Genomic DNA, 18,634 nt, shown 5'->3' with positions numbered 1-18,634 from the left:
TTTGGGAGCAGCGGCATAGGCGGAGGCACAGGACAGCATAGGACAGCATAGGACACACTGTGATGAGAGCGAGGCTTCACGATCCCCAAAATGGGAAGAACTATCATTTGATACCAGTGATCTCACTGCCTTTAAACCAATCATAGTCCTTTTCCTGTGGAACACAAAGCTGATTGGTTGAGTCAGTGCCCGGCAGCCCCTCCCCCCAGCAGCGGGCGGTCCCTCCCGTCACCTGCACAGACACGGCACTCCGGATGTGGGGAGGCAGGAACTGCAGCATCTCCACGTAGCAGCGCAGCAGCCCCAGGGTCCACACGCTGGCGTGCTCCGCCCCGTCCGGCTCCTCGTAGGAGAAGGGGTCCACGATGTACAGCACGATGGCCGGGGGGTACGTCACGGCGTGCGAGTCTCCGTCCGTCGGCACGCCCACCTTCTCCCGCTCCATAGTGCTGCGGACACACAGTTTCACATTTACACAAGAACGTACCAAAACAGGGGAGGAGTCACAAGATTTAAGGTAAATTTAGCTTCAGACACTTTTAGGAAACCTCTGTGACTATGACTGACACAAGTGGCTGAGTGTCTTGCCATCTTCACCCGCAGACTGAAAAGCCCCTTCGGCAGTTCTCCACGTGCTGTTAGTCCAACCTCCACATTTACATTTTACATTTATTCATCTGGCAGATGCACACATCCAACACTGCACCTCCGTTCCAGCACTTCACACTCAATAACTGATGCACTTTTCCCTTAAAACATACATTTGTGTTGGATTTAGCATTTGCCATTAGCTTAGCACTGAACCTTAGCTGTGTTACTTTTGACTTTGCTTTGTTGCCACTGAGTAGCCTGTGTTATGTTGACTGCTGTTGCCTGCCATAAGCCCTCTGTAAGCGGCTTCGAATAAACAAGCGAATGCTAGTGTAAATGAAAGGGAGTGCGTGTACCTCTCTGGGGGCTCCGTGGGCTGGCTGTCCCCCTGGCCCCCTGCGCTCTGAGGGCCTGTCTGCTGGCTGCCGCCGCCCGCGGCTCCAAACGGAGGGAAGGAACTGGGCTTGGCTGATGGCACGGTGCCGCCCATTCCCTGCTGCCCCGAGGAGGGGAGGGACGACGAGCCCGAGCCGCTCCCATTGGTCAGCGGGGCAGAGCTGCTGCCGGGGTGGGCGGAGCTTCCTGAGGTCACAGTGCATTGGGATCCTGCTGAGGAGGGGGCGGAGCTTGCTGGCTGCGTGGATGAGGATTGGCTGGAGGCGGCAGAGGGGCTGGGCTGGCTGAGCAAGGAGCTGTCCAGTGACTGGGCAGCAAGGTATGGAGCTAGAGGACAGAGAGGCAGAGAAGACTTCAGTCAGCTGCAGGGATGATGTCTGTATCCATTGGTCCATTGGTATCCATCTTCACTTTTATATCTGTGTAGATCTATGTAGCATTTAAGGGCACTGCCTGTCAAGCAGGCTCAAAATGCTCTCTAATGGAAGTAATAACCAACTTCCTTCAATATTACTGCAGTTGTACCACAGCAAAACAACCTAGGACAGCTACGATTACCCAGAACAAAAACAAGACACATAAAACCCAGACTGTATAAATGGCTTGTACTTGTATGTGAAAGCAGTCAGTAACTAATATCTTTTTCTCTTGATTTGACATGTTCACACTAATGTGCAATAAGACAGGAAGAAGATGAGATATAAATCTCTAATAAAACTGCTAATAAATGCACTGCTTTTTGTCCTTGCATCCCCCCTGGGCTCCCTCCATACCGAGCTGGTGCCGGCACACTTGGGCGTAGAGCTTGAGCTTGGCGAAGGCGTCGCTGTTGCCACCGCCCGCCTTGAGGAACCAGTCGCTGACGGGCTTCTCCGCCAGCTTTTTGGCCGCGGAGCTGCCCACTCGCACGATGCCGTCCGGGTGCACTTTGGAGATGGGCCGGTGCTGGCCGAGCCGGCACGACTGTGGGGCCACAGAGACGGTCATTTTACACCACAGGCACATACAATTTCACCTCCGGGAGCTAAAAGTCTCATCTTCTCCACAGTCTATAATGAGTAGGAACTTTTGCATGGGCGTAGAGGAACCAGCTGGAGTCTAATAACACTCTCCTGTACTGGGACGTGCAGAATTACTGAGTGCAGCTGATTCGGCGCAGGTTTGAAGATACTCTATTCAGCAAGATGTGTTGAATTAATGTATTGATCCGCTTTCAATTGTGGTGTAAAGAGGTTCTATTGCAGCAAAAGATAGTGAATGTATTTATCTGCTTTCATTGATGGCGTAACAATGCTCTAATGCAGCTGGATCTAGCCAATGTAACCATGTGCTTTCAGTGGTGGTGTAAAGACATTCTACTGCAGCAGGACAGCCTTTGTAACCATCTGCTTTCTATGGTGGTGTAAAGACTGCCATTTCCTGCTTGAGCAGAACAATGTAACCACCTGCTTCAACTGGCAGTGTGAAGCTTTTCTGTGGCAGCAGGAGATGGCCAAGGTGTAACCATCTGCTTTACACGGTGGTACAAAGATGCTCTACTGGAGTGGGAGATGCTGGTCTCTGCTCACCTCGTACACTGCCGTCAGGTCCCTGAAGAAGGTCTTGGCGTTGTTGAGCAGAGCTTCGTTCTCGGGACACATGACCAGGTAGCCCACATCCCTCTGGGAGCCGAAGGGGTCCAGCAGCAGCTTCTCCCAGTAGGGCAGGCCGAAGGGGGACAGCACCACGAAGTCGTACTCGTACCCCACCAGGAAGGTGGGGATGGGAAGTGGCTCGGGGGACTCATCTGTGCCTGGAGGGAGAGGAGGAACAGAGAGATCAAAACCCCGACTGCGTTTAAAGGCTTCCAAAGCGATGTGATCCGTCAAGACCGGGAAAGGCCCCGAAAATGAAGCGCGAGACCAGGGCTGAAGGGACGGGAATCCCCAACTACCTCAATCAATCAATTTTCAATTCGAGTCTTTTAATTAATTCCTAACTCTGTCTATTAGCTCTCAATTCGATCCATCAATCAGTTCGCAATTCTGACTGTCTGTCTGCATGTCTATCCATTCGGATGACTGATCTCTGTCAGGAGGCTCAGTGATGACAGCCTCCTCCAAACACTTATTATTGCATTCCCCACGGCGAGCCTTCGTTTGCCCCGCACACGTCTCTCACACGACTTTCGGAGGGGTGTAAAAGTGGAAACAGCCAAAAGGGGCTCCTGTAGCCGCTTACCATAGGAGCCCCGGCCGGCCATCTTGTGGAACTGCTGCCAGGTGAGGGGTCCCTGCACCCCCCAGGAACGTACGCTCCTCTTCTTCTGGATGGTGTCCTGCAGCACGGGCTGGAGGGACAGCAGCATGCGCAGGACGTCCTGAGAGAAGAGGGTGCTCACGTCCACCGCTGGGGAGAGGAGAGGAAAGGAGGGGGACACTTTCAGCACAAACGGGACCTGCTATCGACACAGCCCACACCTGTAACCGCTACAATCAGAGGGCCAGCGCCGCAGTTTTAACCAGGCATTACACTACATTACATTGTTGTTATTTAGCAGTTACTCTTGTCCAGACTTACATAAGGTTACAGTTTTTTGTTTGAAGGGAAAGAGAGGGAGAGAGAGGGAGAGAATGTCATTGTCATTTAGCAGACGCTCTTATCCAGAGCGACTTACACGGATTACAGTTTTTTTGTTTATTTGAAGGAAGAGAGCGAGAGAGAGAGAGAGAGAGAGAGAGAGATTGACAGAGAGGGAGAGAATGAGAGGATGGATGAAGTAACAGAGGAGAGAGAGAGAAAGAACAAGAGCACAAAAGGAGAAGAGAAGTGGAGACAGAGAGAGGATGCTTGTTAGGAGCCGGGGCGGGATGGAGTTCTCCATCAGAGGAGCCTCCCAGAGGCCGGCCTCACCGTTGCGCTTGGCCCAGTGGTGCAGGCAGGAGCTCTTGACCAGCACCTCGTCCACCTTCCCACCGGACATGTTGTCCATGAACTGCCGGCCGTGCTCCAGCGCCAGGAAGCAGTCGCTATAGCAGTCACGCTCCTCCAGGCGCACGCAGGGCGGGGCGTGGCCGTCGGGCTCCAGGCCGGGGACGGGGGAGAAGGGGTTGGTGCACTGATCCTGGAGCAGCAGGATGAGGTCGTCGGGCACCCCGTCCCGCAGGCCCCCGGCCCGCCGCAGGGAGGCCCCCCGCAGGGCCTCGAATCGCTTCTCCGCCTCCCGGCTCTCGTCCGAGCCCCGGCCGATGATGTCCAGCTCGTCCTCCAGGAAGAGGCCGGAGCCGTTGCCGTAGCGGCGGTTGACGACGGCGCTGAAGCCGCAGGTGCAGGGGTACTGCGCCTCGCAGTTGGGGTCGCTGATGTACACGCCCACGTCGGCGCCCTTGATGTTCATGTTGCAGACGCAGATGCAGCAGCTGTCAAAGTTGCAGTCCTTGAAGAGGTTCATGACGGACTCGGACAGGATGAGGGTGACGTACAGGCTGTGGGCCTCGGGGATGGACGGCACGGTGGCCGGCTCCACCGAGTTCAGCGGCCGGCAGGTGGAGGGTGTGGAGGCGGGAGAGTACAGGTCCGAGTTCTCGTACTTGAGGGAGCCCTGGACGCTGGCGGGCCCGCGGGGCGTTCGGGGGGTGCGTGGGGTCCTGGGGGTGGGGGCGGAGAAGCGGGGCGTGGCCGGGGACGGCAGGATGCCCGCGCCACTGTTGCTGGGGGGGGCGCTGTTGGATATGAAGGGCGTCTGCGTCTGAGGGGTGTAGCTTTGCGTGTAGTCCTGGTCCATCCCGCCGACCTCACTCGGGATGCTGCTGACGGAGAGAGAGAGGAAGACAAAGAGAAAAAGGGGGAAAGCAAGGAAGGCAGGAAGAGAGAGAGCGAAAGAAGGAAAGCAGGGAAGGGAGAGGGAAAGGGGAGAGGGAGGAAAAGAGGGAAAGCAAGGGTGGGAAAAAGTGAGGGAAGGAGGGTGAGAGTGAGCACGGGGGGGGGAGACAGAGAGAGAGAGAGAGAGAGAGAGAGAGAGAGAGAGAGAGAGAGAGAGAGAGAAAAAACACTTGTTAGGAGCTGGGCTAGCCGGAGCGCTCAGCTAATCCAGGTCTGACTGCTGCCGGTGCAGTCCAGGAAGAGGCCGCCACGGTCGCGAGCGCTTCCTCGACTCCATTAGAGAGCCTATTTTAGACCAGCAGCTGCCGAGGGCGGGCAGGAGCACAGCATGTCCTGAGAGCGTGGACACGCCGCCTGCAAGCTCTCACAGCGCGCTGCTCAAAATAAGAGCAGTGGCTCCGGCCCAGGAGAACAGAGCCTTTATTCCAAAAGCAGTGAAACGGTGAGGAAAATGGGAGCAGCCAGACAGCCGTGTAACACAGCGCGGCAGCTACACTGCCTGTGAATTCACTGTCCTGTCCGCTCCCTGCGTCCACACCACTGCGTTCATCACACGGCTGCACTCTGGCAAGAAAAACACGTCCTGTGGCCTGGCGTTAGGACTCGTTCATTAAACTGCCGTCAGCTGAGAACCCTCGGTGGCAGGGCTAAACACCAAGCTCTGATACTCTCATACTAAACCAAAAACACAGCAAAAAAAACAAAAGCACAGCAGCTGATCTAAATAACCAAACAGGCAAAAAAAACCTGAAAAATACATCAGGTCAGTGAAAAAAGTAAAAATCTGCTGCAGTTTGGTCAAAATCTACGTGTGGAAAGATGCTTATTACAAGTCTCTCTTATTATCCAGGGTGACTTGGATTACTCACATCTTGCCTAGCACACATTCACACTGCAACTTCCTTCCTGAAGGATACAACTGGTGTGCCTCATCTGGGAATCAAACCTGCAACCTTTGGTAAACACTCAGCTCCTTACTCACTATGCCATACAGCATCACTACCTGCAGGAGAACTATGTGTGAGTGCAATCTGGAGTGATTTAAAAAAGCATTAACAAAATTACAAAATGTGTTCCCTGAGCAGAACCCAAAATGACGCACAATCTTCCCGCACGCTTCAGCTTTGGAGCGGGAGGGCCTCGCTGCTCTCTGCCGGAGTGTGGGGGGCTCCAGGGTCTGGGGGAGGCAGGACGGAGGCGCGGCCTCACCTGTCCTTGCTGAGGAAGGCCGGGGGGTACCCGGGGGGCACCGGGTGGAGCATGTCCAGCTTGCCCACGGTCCAGCTAGGCCGGTACTGGCACTCCTCTGGCAGCTTGATGGGCGGCAGGAACTGGCTGGGCAGCGTCTTGAGCGGGGCGAACATGGAGCAGCCCACGAAGGCCTGGCACACCTCCGGCTTGTACACGTACGAGAAGTCCTGCGATCGGAGCAGCGAGGGAAACACACCACACTGCTCATTACAGACCCCTTCAAATCATTACAACTCTGAACACATTACATTATTCTCATTTAGCACACGCTCTTTTCCAGAGCGACATACAGAGGTTACAGTTTTTACAATTTCTACATGTTATTCATTTATACAGCTGGATATTTACGGAGGCAGTTCTGGGTTCGGTACCTTGCCCAAGAGTACAACAGAAGCAATGCCCCAGCGGGGAATCGAACCAGCAACCTTTCGGTTATGAGCCCTGCTCTTTACCACTATGCTACACTGCTGCACAGCAGAGCCGTTCAGATACTCTTGCACCAGCTGCTTTCTCTTTGAAAGGTGTGTTTGAAAAAGCGCCAGCCTCCTGTGTAATAGCTCGCTCTGCACTTGTTTACTAGGCGTAATTAACCTGCTTTTCAGCGACTCTTCTGTTAAGCGTGCTTTCAATTTTCTCATGTGTAATTAGCGTAATTGTTTGCCATGTGCATTTCCTTATTATTCTGCGAAGAGCTGAGATTGTCTGAAGAAATAAATGATCATTCAGACTGAACACAAAAACAGCTTTGAATGGCACGCGTTTCCAAGGACGCGGGATCAGCGCGAACGGCTGGGCAGCACCGCAGGGAAAGGGACACAGGCAGTCCCAGGCTTCTCGCGAACGCCTGGGCAGCACCGAAGGGAAAGGGACACAGGCAGTCCCAGGCTTCTCGCGAACGCCTGGGCAGCACCGAAGGGAAAGGGACACAGGCAGTCCCAGGCTTCTCGCGAACGCCTGGGCAGCACCGAAGGGAAAGGGACACAGGCAGTCCCAGGCTTCTCGCTGGCGCTCGGCTTTGCGTCTTGCCTGACATATTTTAAACATTGATTGTGGGGAGGTGGAGGAAGCTCCGAGATCAAAGCCAGCTGACACCTTCCCTAAATGCCAGGTAACCTGCTCTAGCGACACGCTGCAAAGAGACAGTGTACGGGGTCTGCTGTCCCCGGGCGGAGGGGCGCACCTTGATTTCGGACGGCTTTGGGCTACAGCAGCCCTCCTCCACCTCCATCTTGAAGAGGCCCCCGAGCGAGGCTCCCTCCAGCAGGGTGAGTCCGGCCGGGTTCTCCATGCTGCTGCAGTCCCGGCTGCCCATGTTCATCGGGGAGAAGCCCATAATGTGCTGCTCCAGGGAGGGCGGCGTGGGGAACATCTGGTGCAGGTCCGCCGTGCCTGGGGGGGGGGGGGGTAACGTAACCTCTGTTAGTCCGTTTCAACATCACCACCATCAGGTACAGGAAGGGGAGGGACATCAGGTGAAATGCTCATAATGTAACCTGCAGAAATTCATTTTAAACTATGTTTTAGCCTTCATTTCACATCCACTCCGGAGAGTTGATCTCAGCACCTCTATTAGGCCTCCACTCAGCTGAACCCAATGCTCCCTGTCCTTAAGTCTGCATACATTTCCCAGCTTTACACAGCTTTACACAGAACTTCTCCCTGCAGAAAGACGCTAACGATGAAAAACCTTTATTAAATTCCTGACTGAGAGGTAAGGATGAAGCACAACACGTGTAGATTTAAACGAGGCATACATGTCTGAACCAATAACACCCACACACACAAACACACAGAGACGGGCGGGAATTTATTTATAAAACACGCTTCTGAATTTCATCTGTCGTTTTCGAACTTCTTCACTGCCGCTTCCGCCTCTGTTACGGTTTGCAGGTGTTAACCACTAACTGTCACAACTGCTTCCTGTGGTGACAGCAACTTCTTTTATTTCAATGATAGTACCCAAACCTTCCACTAGGTGGCATTCATCAGAGATACGTATCAGGCACAGTTAAGACTCCAGGAATACAACCAGAGTTCTGACGCTACAGGTTAACTGAGCACTTTATAATTATGGTCTTGGTTGTTTGGTTATTCTCACAAGCAAAGTCAGAGAGAAAATCAAAAATAGAGAAAAAAAACTTTCTTGATCAGACTGCTTATATATATCAACAATGAGCAATCAGTGTAATTCAATTTATAGCTACAACCGTTTAAAAGTGGACAGGCTCTGTTCTGTATCTACAGTTAACTAACCACCCAACTGTAACTGTGGTCTACAGTGAAGTGAAATTAATTGTGTTGGAAGAGAAACTGCAGACAGCTTCAAGCAGTCACTCAGGAAGGCCTTGCGTGTCTCACCCTCTGGTCTGAGACATGAATATTGAGACGGACGAAGGACGAGCTCGAGGACCGCGAATCACGAGTGAGACGGACAGCGAGCGAGAGTGTGGAGCAGTCAGGAGAGCGGCTCTTACTGATGCAGGACAGGGGGTCCAGTGTTGCCGCCTTCACTTCCTTATTGCACAGTTTCTCCTCCGTTCCGTTGGCCGCCCGTCTGAGTCCGGGCTGCGGGAACACAAAACCGAAATATGACCAGCGGTCCTAGAGCACTCGCTTCTGAAACAAAAAGTAACCCTCCCCAAGCTCTGTATGAAAAACACCCCTTCAGAAAACAAAGAGAGAAGATAGTGAAAACTTCTTTAACAGGTCTTGTGTCATTTCCTGCCCCCGTTAGGGAAATATAAAAGATTTCTGCACTGAACTGGTACAGTTCTGCATGCTGACTGGACAGCCACCATGTCAGCAAAGGGTAGCAAGCTGATTTGTTTGCAGGAGACCCATTAGCTATGGACGACTTTCCCTTGGTTAAGTTTTAACAAATATTTATTCAGCATACATGTGAACGTTATGCGACATGACAAATGATGGAGCTAGAAGGATCACATTTTCTAACGCTGTTCAGAAACTACACGAACCTTGGTGGAAGGTTACATTGCCCATCATGAATAAAAATGCATATTTAAAGCTGAATGTTCCATTGTAAATAATAAATAACTCCAGCATCATTAATGTAATATTAAAGCGCGGTCCCTGTCACTAGGATGTTCAGTGTGGTTTGACCGCCTTCCTCTCCCGGTTGGTTCCACTGACCGTGAGGTCGTCCTCGTCCGAGTTGAAGAGGTTGTCCAGGTCTTTGAGGGAGACGGCCAGGTCGTTCTCGTGCATCAGGCTGGCTGTGCTGTTGCGGTTGTTGGCGGCCGCACGCTGGGTGTCTGCAAAGGGACATGAGCAGCACCAATCAGAACACTCTCCCACCTCAACTACCTATCAGAGGAGTAAGCACTATGGAAGGGGCCGGTTATTAAACTATTATTTATTTTCATGACCAAAGCAACTTGAAGTTTTAAAGCTACAGTACAAAGCTTTTTTTAAAAGCCATGCAAAGTATGTAATATCTTTTTTTCATATTAGCTGCTGTTAAGGCCTTGGTCAGTCTAAACTGACACCCACAAGTTACACGTATACATGCACACATACATGTATATTCTGGTAAACATGAATGACAGTAAAAATAAGCACATGATTCATGCGTTGGCACAGGGGGTCAGCGATGCAGCCCTGTGGCTGAAAAAGTGAGGAGACATACTCACCATCTGCACCACCGTCATCCCCCTAAAACACAAAAACAACAAAAAAATGACATTTTTAGGAGTAAAATCCATGCACATTGTTCTGGCTGGAACATTTGCCATCTCCGAGTTCCAAAACCGAACCAACATGACTGTGGAAACATGAATCGGGCAATTGTTGGGTGATGCTTACATCACTTCCTGAGAGCGGGCAGTCTCTATGCCATCACTGATGCTGCTGCCCGCTCGCTGTGCGCGACAGCACGCAGAGTTATGAAACGGCTCAGGATTAACCCGTACGTCAACCAAAATGGCCACCGTGTCCCGCGCAGTTTGCCAAACAGCATTATCAAGAACACAGCTCTTCCAGGACAGATATTGCCAAATTCTCCCTGCATCATGTGTTAGTGATTGTCCACTGGCAGACCTGCTTAGCAGTTTCAATGTCATTCAGTGCAGCTGTCAGTTTTCTGCCCTCGTCTTGCGGGAACGTATTTTTCTCCAGAGGAGCGCATTGCGGGACCTTTGAATTCGGCATGCATCATTTACCGTTAACCAACCAGAAAATTGCAAAGGAAAAAATATCGCACCCATGGACGTGACAATGCCACACACAGGTGCACGGCTTCAGAACCGTGTCACTGAATTTCCCCCTCTAGTCCTGCATGAAGCATGAGGATAGCATGCAACTCCACATACTGTGCATTTGCAGCTGGTCTGATGGCTTAGGTGGCTGTGCGGCCACACCGCATATGGCTAAATGCTGCCCATGTGTTCTCAGTGCATGGCTTTATATCTTTCCCAAGTGCCACACTGTTCGGCTTCTTTCTGCCAAGTGAATAATAATTTCCCATTTGATTCATCCCAGTGCACTTCAACAGCTGTAATTATTGGCAAACTGCTCATTCTTCAAAAAACACTACGGAAAAAGAACAGCCACTTGTGAGGGAAAGGTTTTTGTTTGAGTAGAACGCTTCAGAAATCGCCCTCAGAGGGCGATCGGCCTGAAGACGTGCTGCACTTCCAGTAAAAGCTCCACTTAACTGCCGGTAGCAACCAGCAACAACAACAACAACAGAAATAGCGAGAGCAGATTCCTCCCGCGATCGTGCTCCGGCTGTTACTATGGGCACACGCTGGAGCGCAAAGGGGAATTACGGGGAAACGCAACAGCCTGTCACGGAGAGGGTGTTTATTGGTTGGGATTACATCATAATGCCCTCATTATTTCAAGCCCTCCTGCCTGAGAGAGCTCTGTGGCCCATCTGACAGGTGCCTCAGAAAAACTCGATAGACCCCGCTTTCATTCTCGCTCAGTTTTCTCCACCGCGCTGACATCTACACCGTGACAATCCGCAAATATTTTCAGTGCAATTACTGGCTAGGGGAAGAAAAGCTATGAAGGCACAATAACCCACGCTTGAGAAAGACACCTCTTCCTCCCCCGTAGGGACACGCAGTTCATTTATCTGCGCATAGTGGTGACGCAACACCAGCCACGGTCACACAGGTTCTAATTCCGGAAAACCGAGAGCCGTCCAACTACCCCCTGAGAAAAACGCAGGCTTCATAATAACCGTGTGTTTTCAGTCTTTGCCCAGTACAAATGAGCGTCATTTACCGGTGCCATCCTTCAGCAGGGTGTGAACGTTCAGGAGCGCTGATCTCTGAGAGGGAACTCAAAGCGCGTGCCTGCTACAGTGAGGGTCTCAGCCCAGGAGGGGAGCAGCAGCAGCAGCGCTGAGCAGAGTGGGGAACACGCACACACACGCACGCACACGCACACACTCGCACACACTCGCAGGAGGGCTGCGCATCCCCGCTAATGGTGAGGGGGGCTCCCCCACACAGAGGCAGGCCAGGCACACCAGGGGCGCACAAAAAACCCCGTCATAAAAAGGGGGATTTGGAGGAGGTCGCCCTTTAAGAGGTGCGGGTCAATGAAAAGGGTGGAATTTTATTTGAGGGCTTATTTGGGCTGTTAGACAGTCCCGCCAGCGCTCTCTCCGCACGTGTGGAGTGGTTAGACGTGTCTGAGCCAGCCAGCCCTGCAACCAGCCGCTCTCTTAAAAACACTCACAACACAATCATATTTTCACAATGAATATTTTAAGAGCAAGTTTTGAAACAGGAGGCCTAATTAAATGGAAATGAACTCCCCCACAGTCATTTAGGCTACGTTTCGGTCTCAGCCACACTGTAGCGCTGAAGTCTCCCGCACTGCCAGGGGCTGCACAGGCAGTGTGCTGAGAGGAGGCGGACAAGATGAGCCTGATTCAGGAGGAGTGGCAGCCCCATGGTTCAGCATTTCAGCTGAGAGCAGTGAGGGTGTGGTCGGGGTGCGGTCGGGCGGGGGCGGGGCCGGGGACGCGGTTGGACCCGGCTTCCCGCGTACGCTCACCTTGTGTTTCTTCCCGGCCTCCCTCTCCCCGGCCGGCTTGTCCTTCTTGTCGCGGAAGGTGAACTCGACGTCGCCGTCCACGAAGGCGTAGGGGTCAGCCTCGGGCTCGTGGTCGCCGTCGGGGAAGGCCGACAGGTAGAGGTTCCGCCTCTGAGCGTACATCTGCACACGCTCCTCCGAAACCTTCAGAGGCCTCCCGGCGGTGGACATCACCCTGTGGGGACACGAAGCGGGGGGGAGACAGGGTTTAGCCAGAGGTGCCACAATGTTGCATAATCTTGAGAAAACATTGAAATGGAGCCAGCCAATCAAGTAATGTCGTCTCTTTTTACAAACCATTTGGAACTGTTGGTTACATTATATTACATTTTTGTCATTTACCAGATGCTCTTACCCAGAGCATCTTACATAGGTTAGTGTTGCCCATTTCTACAGCTGGATATTTATTGAGACAGCTCTGGGTTAAGCACCTTGGCCAAAGGTACAGTGCCACAGCAGGGACCTGAACCAGCAACCTTTTGGTTATGAGCCCTGCTCCTTACAACTATGCTACAATGCCACCCTGCTTATAACACCACAAGTGGTCACTGCTTTAAAAAAAACAAATCATTTAATTATCAAGCAAAACATCACCTGTTTATATGCTAAACAAATGGCTACCAATAAAATAAGTAATTCAGTGTTTTATTGAAGGCCATTAAATTCCTTATTTGTGGGGGGTGGAGGGGTAGTAATCATCACGTACTGATCATTACGTGCAACATTTCCAAAGTGGATGGCAGTGTGAGTCACGTCAGAGAAGCAGCGTCTTCACTGGCCAATCAGCTGACAGCCCTGCAGTTGTGCTGTGCGGCACGTGTTTGCAGGTGGAGTGTGCACACACTGGCGAGCCTGCTGTCTTCCTCAGTCTATAAATATGCTATTCCTTTCTGCAGCGTGAGTGAGCAGGATGTTCGGGTCTGAAACAGGGCACGTACTCGGTCACGTGACTGCAGATTAGCGGCTGTTGAAAGCCCGGCTGGCCAGAGGATTATGCTGGACTAGAATAACCCAGGAGCTTCCTGCAGCGACATCATCTACCCTCAACACTGTCAATCAATCCAGTCACCATCATCCCCAGTCTACACCTATTCTCCACCAACTCCAATCACCATCGATCCCCAATCTACACCTGTTCTCCACCAACTCCAATCACCATCGATCCCCAATCTACACCTATTCTCCACCAACTCCAATCACCATCAATCCCCATTCTACACCTATTCTCCACCAACTCCGCTTCTCCATCTGATCCCACAGAGCCCTCAGGTGGGCGTATCCTGCCTGTCTCAGCCCGCAGAGCAGGCCGTGTGGAGTGCTGGCTCCCGGTGCTGTGCTGCGGCTGCGTTTGGTTACTCACTCGGTGACGGAGACGACCCCCACGCCGTCCTGCCCGCCAGGCCCGGCCCCGTCGTCTCGCAGCTTGTCCGTGGGCAGCAGCGGGGTGGGGAACTGGCCGTCCCTCCGGCGGGGCAGGCTGAACAGCTTCCAGGGGGCGTAAGCAGCGTCCTCAGGGTTCACGGCGGCCCCCACGTATGTGGCGGGCTCGGGGGCCTCCGGGTAGGCCGGGGGGAAGGGCTGGGCAGGGCCGTCCTTCTGTGGCAGCAGGCAGGGCTCGGAGGGGGGCTGGTAGAAGCTCTGGCTCTGGGGGGAGGCGGCGCTGGCGTTTTTGGCTGACTCCGCCCCGTCCTCGCCCGGCTCGCAGGGGTGCGGGCTGAGCGGAGGGGGCTGGGGCGAGCCGGCAGCCAGCTCAGGCGGGGCGTCGTGTGGGTGGGGGGTCTTGGCGGCGGTGGTGGGGGCGTCGCCGGGGCGGAGCCCGGGGAAACGGCCCTCGTCCTGCGGCCGCACGCCCAGCCGCGGGGCGGCGGCATCCGGCTCCAGCACCGGGTCCTCGCTGCGATGGTGGAAGGGCGTCTGCGGCCTCTTCGCCAGCTTCTCGCCCTTCTCCGGCTTCTCCCCGGCCTTGTGCTTCTGCAGGGGCTGTGGGGGCGGGCCTCCCGCGGGGGTATGGCCCGGGGGGGCGCCCGAGCGCTGCTTCTGCGCCTTCAGCCTGAAACAGACAGGGAACAGATGCACATCTCACACACCGTCTCTCACACACCGTCACACACACACCGTCTCACACACACCGTCTCACACACACCGTCTCACACACACCGTCTCACACACACCGTCTCACACACAGTCACACACAGTCACACACACCGTCACACACACACCGTCACACACACCGTCACACACACAGTCACACACAGTCACACACACCGTCTCACACACACCGTCTCACACACACCGTCTCACACACCGTCACACACACAGTCACACACACCGTCACACACACCGTCTCACACACCGTCTCACACACCGTCACACACAGTCACACACACCGTCTCACACACACCGTCACACACACCGTCACACACACCGTCACACACACCGTCACACACACCCCGTCACACACACACCGTCACACACACACCGTCACACACACACCGTCTCACACACCGTCTCACACACCGTCACACACACAGTCACACACAGTCACACACACCGTCTCACACACACCGTCACACACACCGTCACACACACCGTCACACACCTGCTGATACTCAGCGATGAAGCGAAACAGGGATTTGGGTTCAGTGATGATCCACATTTGATGGAGCTACAGTATCACGTGCAGGAAGCTGACAGCGACTGCCGTTTATTCTTAGCGGAATGCCACTACTTGGCATGGCCTCATTTGGAGAGTAAAGCAACCCTCCATGCAGGAATATCACTGGATTTCCCCAGCCCATGCCCCTCGCCTGCTCCTGTGCACTATTCCAGGCACTCAGCCAATCAGCAGCCAGAACTCATGTGCTGTCACACTGATGGAGCTTGAACATATCACATCCTATGGGAATCTACCATTCTCCTCAATACTGACTCCATTCTAATGGGATCTTAATAAAGGCTTGTTCACAGAAGACTGCTACATGAAGCACACAACATTCCTTTGAGACTGCTACTTTGCCAATGAAATTACCAGCATTGTCTGGAACGGCCAACTCGTCTACATGGAACCACTGAAACCAGTTCTAACTGGACCATTTTATTCCAGTAATCGAGGTTCCCACTCAGAGTGCCTTCACATTTTCCATGACCTCCTACACAAGCTCTGCTGGGATTCACTCCCCATGGAAAGCTCACTCCTGCTTTAACCTTTAACCAGGGAACCCAGATCTGCGATCCACGTCAAGCCCTGCCATTCCAGCCTGCTTTTAGTGGGGACTTCAGCCCCGACTCCCGAGTGAAGGAGCTTTCTGGAAACGCTGTTGACAGCGAACAGACATTGAGCAGAGACAAAAGGCGTACACCGAGTTACTGTTTTAAACACTTCGCTCCGGCCAAATGAAACGAGCAGCGTGTGCCAAACCGCTTGTGTGCAGCTCTATGCCAAACAAATCTTTCTTCTCAAACAGCGCAGCACATTTCATGGGCAAGAAATTAGCCATCTAGCATTTTATGCACTGTCCATTTGGGGAGCTGGATATTTCACACAGCAATCGGGCAAAGCGCTGAGATGAAGGCTGCTGCCATAGTTCCCTGACCGTGATCCAAACCTGCAACCCACGGTTACGAGCACACGACAGATTATTGTCATTTAGCAGACGCTCTTATCCAGAACGACTTGCATAGGTCACAATTACATCCATTTACACAGTAACTGGGGCAATTGTGGGTTAAGTACCTTGCCCAAGAGTACACCAGTAGTGCCCTCGGTAGGAATGGAACCAGCAACCTCCTGGTTGCGAGCCCTGCTCCTCACCACTATGCTACACTGCTGTCTCCCCACAGGACTCCGCACCGCTGCAGGGAGCCTTAACACGCAGCACAGAGGTGCTCCATTTGGCGGGTGCAGGGCCGGGGCTAAGGTTTCTGCGGCCTCGCCATCTCGCACTCTCAGGGAAGCGTGCCAGGCTGACTCCAGGCCAGCACTGCCATCTGTCTGCATTAGGAGGCTTTTTTTCTGTGTGGGTGTTGTTTTAGACAGCTCGTTCCCCCAGCGCCCAATCCCTCTTTCCCCGAAACGGCCTCCCGGCTCAGCAGGTATCGAAACTCCGGGAGCCGATCCGAACCAGACCAGAGCGAGAGGCCCGAGCCGCCAGCGTCCGGAGAGAAAACCGGGTAACACGAACCGCGGGACGCAAAGACCACAGCGTTCGCCTGCCGTAGCCAAACACGCCTGATCGTTCTTCTCTGCTGCTGAAAAATCTGCGCGGCAAAAACGGCAGCACCCCAAGGAGCAGCTACAGCAGCCAGCCAGAGTTTATCTGCTCACAGGCTCCAACACACAGACCGTAAAACGGAACAACGTCTTTGGGAGTGATGCTCTGTAGCCTTGTTATAGCATCATAGCGGGTAACTGCTGTAGATGGCCCTGCAGAGAGACGCTGCAGAGGAGGGCTTGCCAGGCCCGGGCAGAGCTCTCCTCTCAGCCAATGAGCTGCAGTGTGTTTGTTCTGGCAGGAGGCCTGCGGCCGCGCGCGGTACCTTGAGCAGTTGCACTTTGACCTCTGCGTCGACTCCACGAAATCCCAGGATCCCACTTTGTCCAGCATCTCCTCCTCAGTGACTCCGCCAGACATCGTTGAGAACTTCCTCCTGATGGCCAAACACAGCCCAATGAACAAGAGGGCAGAGGGTGTTTATACCCTAACGAAAAGGGCCTGAATTACTACACAAAACAGGAACAGGACACGGTGCAATAATCTGTATGAGCACCATTATCCAAGCAGCGCGCACGCACACACACACACACACACACACACACACACACACACACACACACACACACACACACACACAGGTGAACTGCGATTAAACTCTTGCCCTTACTAGTGAAAGGCTAAACAATCCTATGCAGAGTGGAAGTCAATGGATTTTCACCTTTGTGTCATGGTGGTCAGAAATGGAATGAAAATTTTGAAATGACTGTCCTGTGTCATCATAATGACTTAATTAGCTGCACCACATCAGGCACTGGGCATTAGAGACCACAGACACAAGCTTTTTTTTTTTAATGGGTAGGTCTGAAGAAGAAACCAGTGAAGGGGCACTGGATGCTCACAAAATAGGTAAAACAGCCCAGACAGAGGAGGTGAGCCAGCTTAGAAATAATGGGGAATATGCCCTGGTTATTCTTATTATTAAACAGTGCAAGGCATAACAGCAAGGAATGAACAAACAGTAATTAGGGTGGCTATTTGCCCTCTCGATCGGAGAGCAGCATGTGGCGGTGCATTTCGGACCGCGGGGTGCGCAGGGCGGGTGACGGGCGCATACTTGTTCTGGGCTCTGTTGAGGATGTACTCCTGCCACGCCCGCTCCACCACCTGGCTGGCCAGCCGGCGCCGGATCTTTCCACCGTGGTGACCGGTGGCGTCCGTGCCGAAGCAGTCTGACACCGAGGACACCTTCACCCACTTCTGGGCTGACTGGGAATCTGGGGGGAGAGAGTTTGGAGAGGTTCTCACCACACCCCGATTCCCCGTCAGGAGCACGCCCTCACCTGCATCTTTAAATAGCCTCGAACCGAGGCGAGTTGCCTACTTTCAGGGACATAGATTAGACTGTCATTAAAACCTCAGGTTACAGCCCGCAGGAACAGGGTCAGTTCTGCTGTCTAACCCTCTCAATTGCAACTTAGAGAGCGAACAGTGCTTTTCAGCATTTTAATCAGAGCAGCGAGTTACACACCCAAACATACACATACACGATGCCTGGAGATAAATGCTTCTTTGCATTACATCATTACATTATTGGCATTTAGCAGATGCTCTTATTTAGAGCAACTTACATAGTATGCAGTTTTTATGCGTTATCCATTTATACAGCTGGATATGTAGTGAGGTGGTTGTGGATTCTTATGCTATGCTACGCTTCTGCCCCGCTTCTCTATACACCCAGGGCAGGACGCTGTAATGCGATTGGGTGGGGTACCTGTCTGAGGCTCCTCAGGTGATGTGGGAGGAGTCAGGGTGACGGAGGAGATGGCTGGGTCTCGCTGGGAGGGGTGCGTCTGGTGGGCCCCCGAAAAGGCGGCCGTGCAGTGCGAGGGTCCCGTGGGGGCCGCGACAGGGGGGAGGTCAGACTGAGGAACCAGCACCAGACAGGCGGGGTACACCATCCGAACACCCGCTGCAGAAAAACAACCCCCCCATTTCACACGTCAAACACTTATTCTGCAGCTCTTCCGCTATGAAACACACTAATATATATTTATGTGCATGGGCATTATTAAGGTATTATCACTAATATTATCATCGTTATTATACATTTTTCTACTGCATTATTATGCATATTTGCATTTATGTTTACATTTTCTTCCGTTTTTCCCCAGTGTGATCTTGTATCACTACACATAAATCTCTGTTGAAACGAAAATAAAAATTCAAAAAAAAAAAAAAAAACATGACTAAGT

The 18,634-nt window shown here is 52.9% G+C and overlaps 1 protein-coding gene across 2 annotated transcripts in view; it reads right to left on the bottom strand.

Moving 5' to 3' along the window:
- Window positions 1-18,634, bottom strand: part of LOC118782784 (mediator of RNA polymerase II transcription subunit 13-like) — a 60,178-nt gene that overhangs the window by 6,207 nt on the left and 35,337 nt on the right. Inside the window, exons 6-21 of one of the 2 annotated variants that reach the window (XM_036536339.1) lie at window positions 18,154-18,351; window positions 17,497-17,656; window positions 16,705-16,815; window positions 13,529-14,218; window positions 12,130-12,343; window positions 9,750-9,771; window positions 9,250-9,371; window positions 8,574-8,664; window positions 7,280-7,488; window positions 6,058-6,266; window positions 3,880-4,775; window positions 3,208-3,375; window positions 2,556-2,779; window positions 1,761-1,950; window positions 948-1,314; window positions 233-449 (exon numbers count right to left, since the gene is read on the bottom strand). In XM_036536339.1, coding sequence (XP_036392232.1) covers window positions 233-449; window positions 948-1,314; window positions 1,761-1,950; window positions 2,556-2,779; window positions 3,208-3,375; window positions 3,880-4,775; window positions 6,058-6,266; window positions 7,280-7,488; window positions 8,574-8,664; window positions 9,250-9,371; window positions 9,750-9,771; window positions 12,130-12,343; window positions 13,529-14,218; window positions 16,705-16,815; window positions 17,497-17,656; window positions 18,154-18,351 — 4,088 coding nt within the window. The remainder of the gene's footprint in view (window positions 1-232; window positions 450-947; window positions 1,315-1,760; window positions 1,951-2,555; window positions 2,780-3,207; window positions 3,376-3,879; window positions 4,776-6,057; window positions 6,267-7,279; window positions 7,489-8,573; window positions 8,665-9,249; window positions 9,372-9,749; window positions 9,772-12,129; window positions 12,344-13,528; window positions 14,219-16,704; window positions 16,816-17,496; window positions 17,657-18,153; window positions 18,352-18,634) is intronic. The other variant, XM_036536340.1, reaches the window with a different exon arrangement.

The sequence above is a fragment of the Megalops cyprinoides genome, chromosome 9 (genome assembly GCF_013368585.1).
Source record: "Megalops cyprinoides isolate fMegCyp1 chromosome 9, fMegCyp1.pri, whole genome shotgun sequence".
Taxonomy (NCBI): Eukaryota; Metazoa; Chordata; class Actinopteri; order Elopiformes; family Megalopidae; genus Megalops; species Megalops cyprinoides.
The sequence above is the reverse complement of the archived record's forward strand: the minus strand, read 5'-3'. Positions and strand labels throughout refer to the sequence as shown.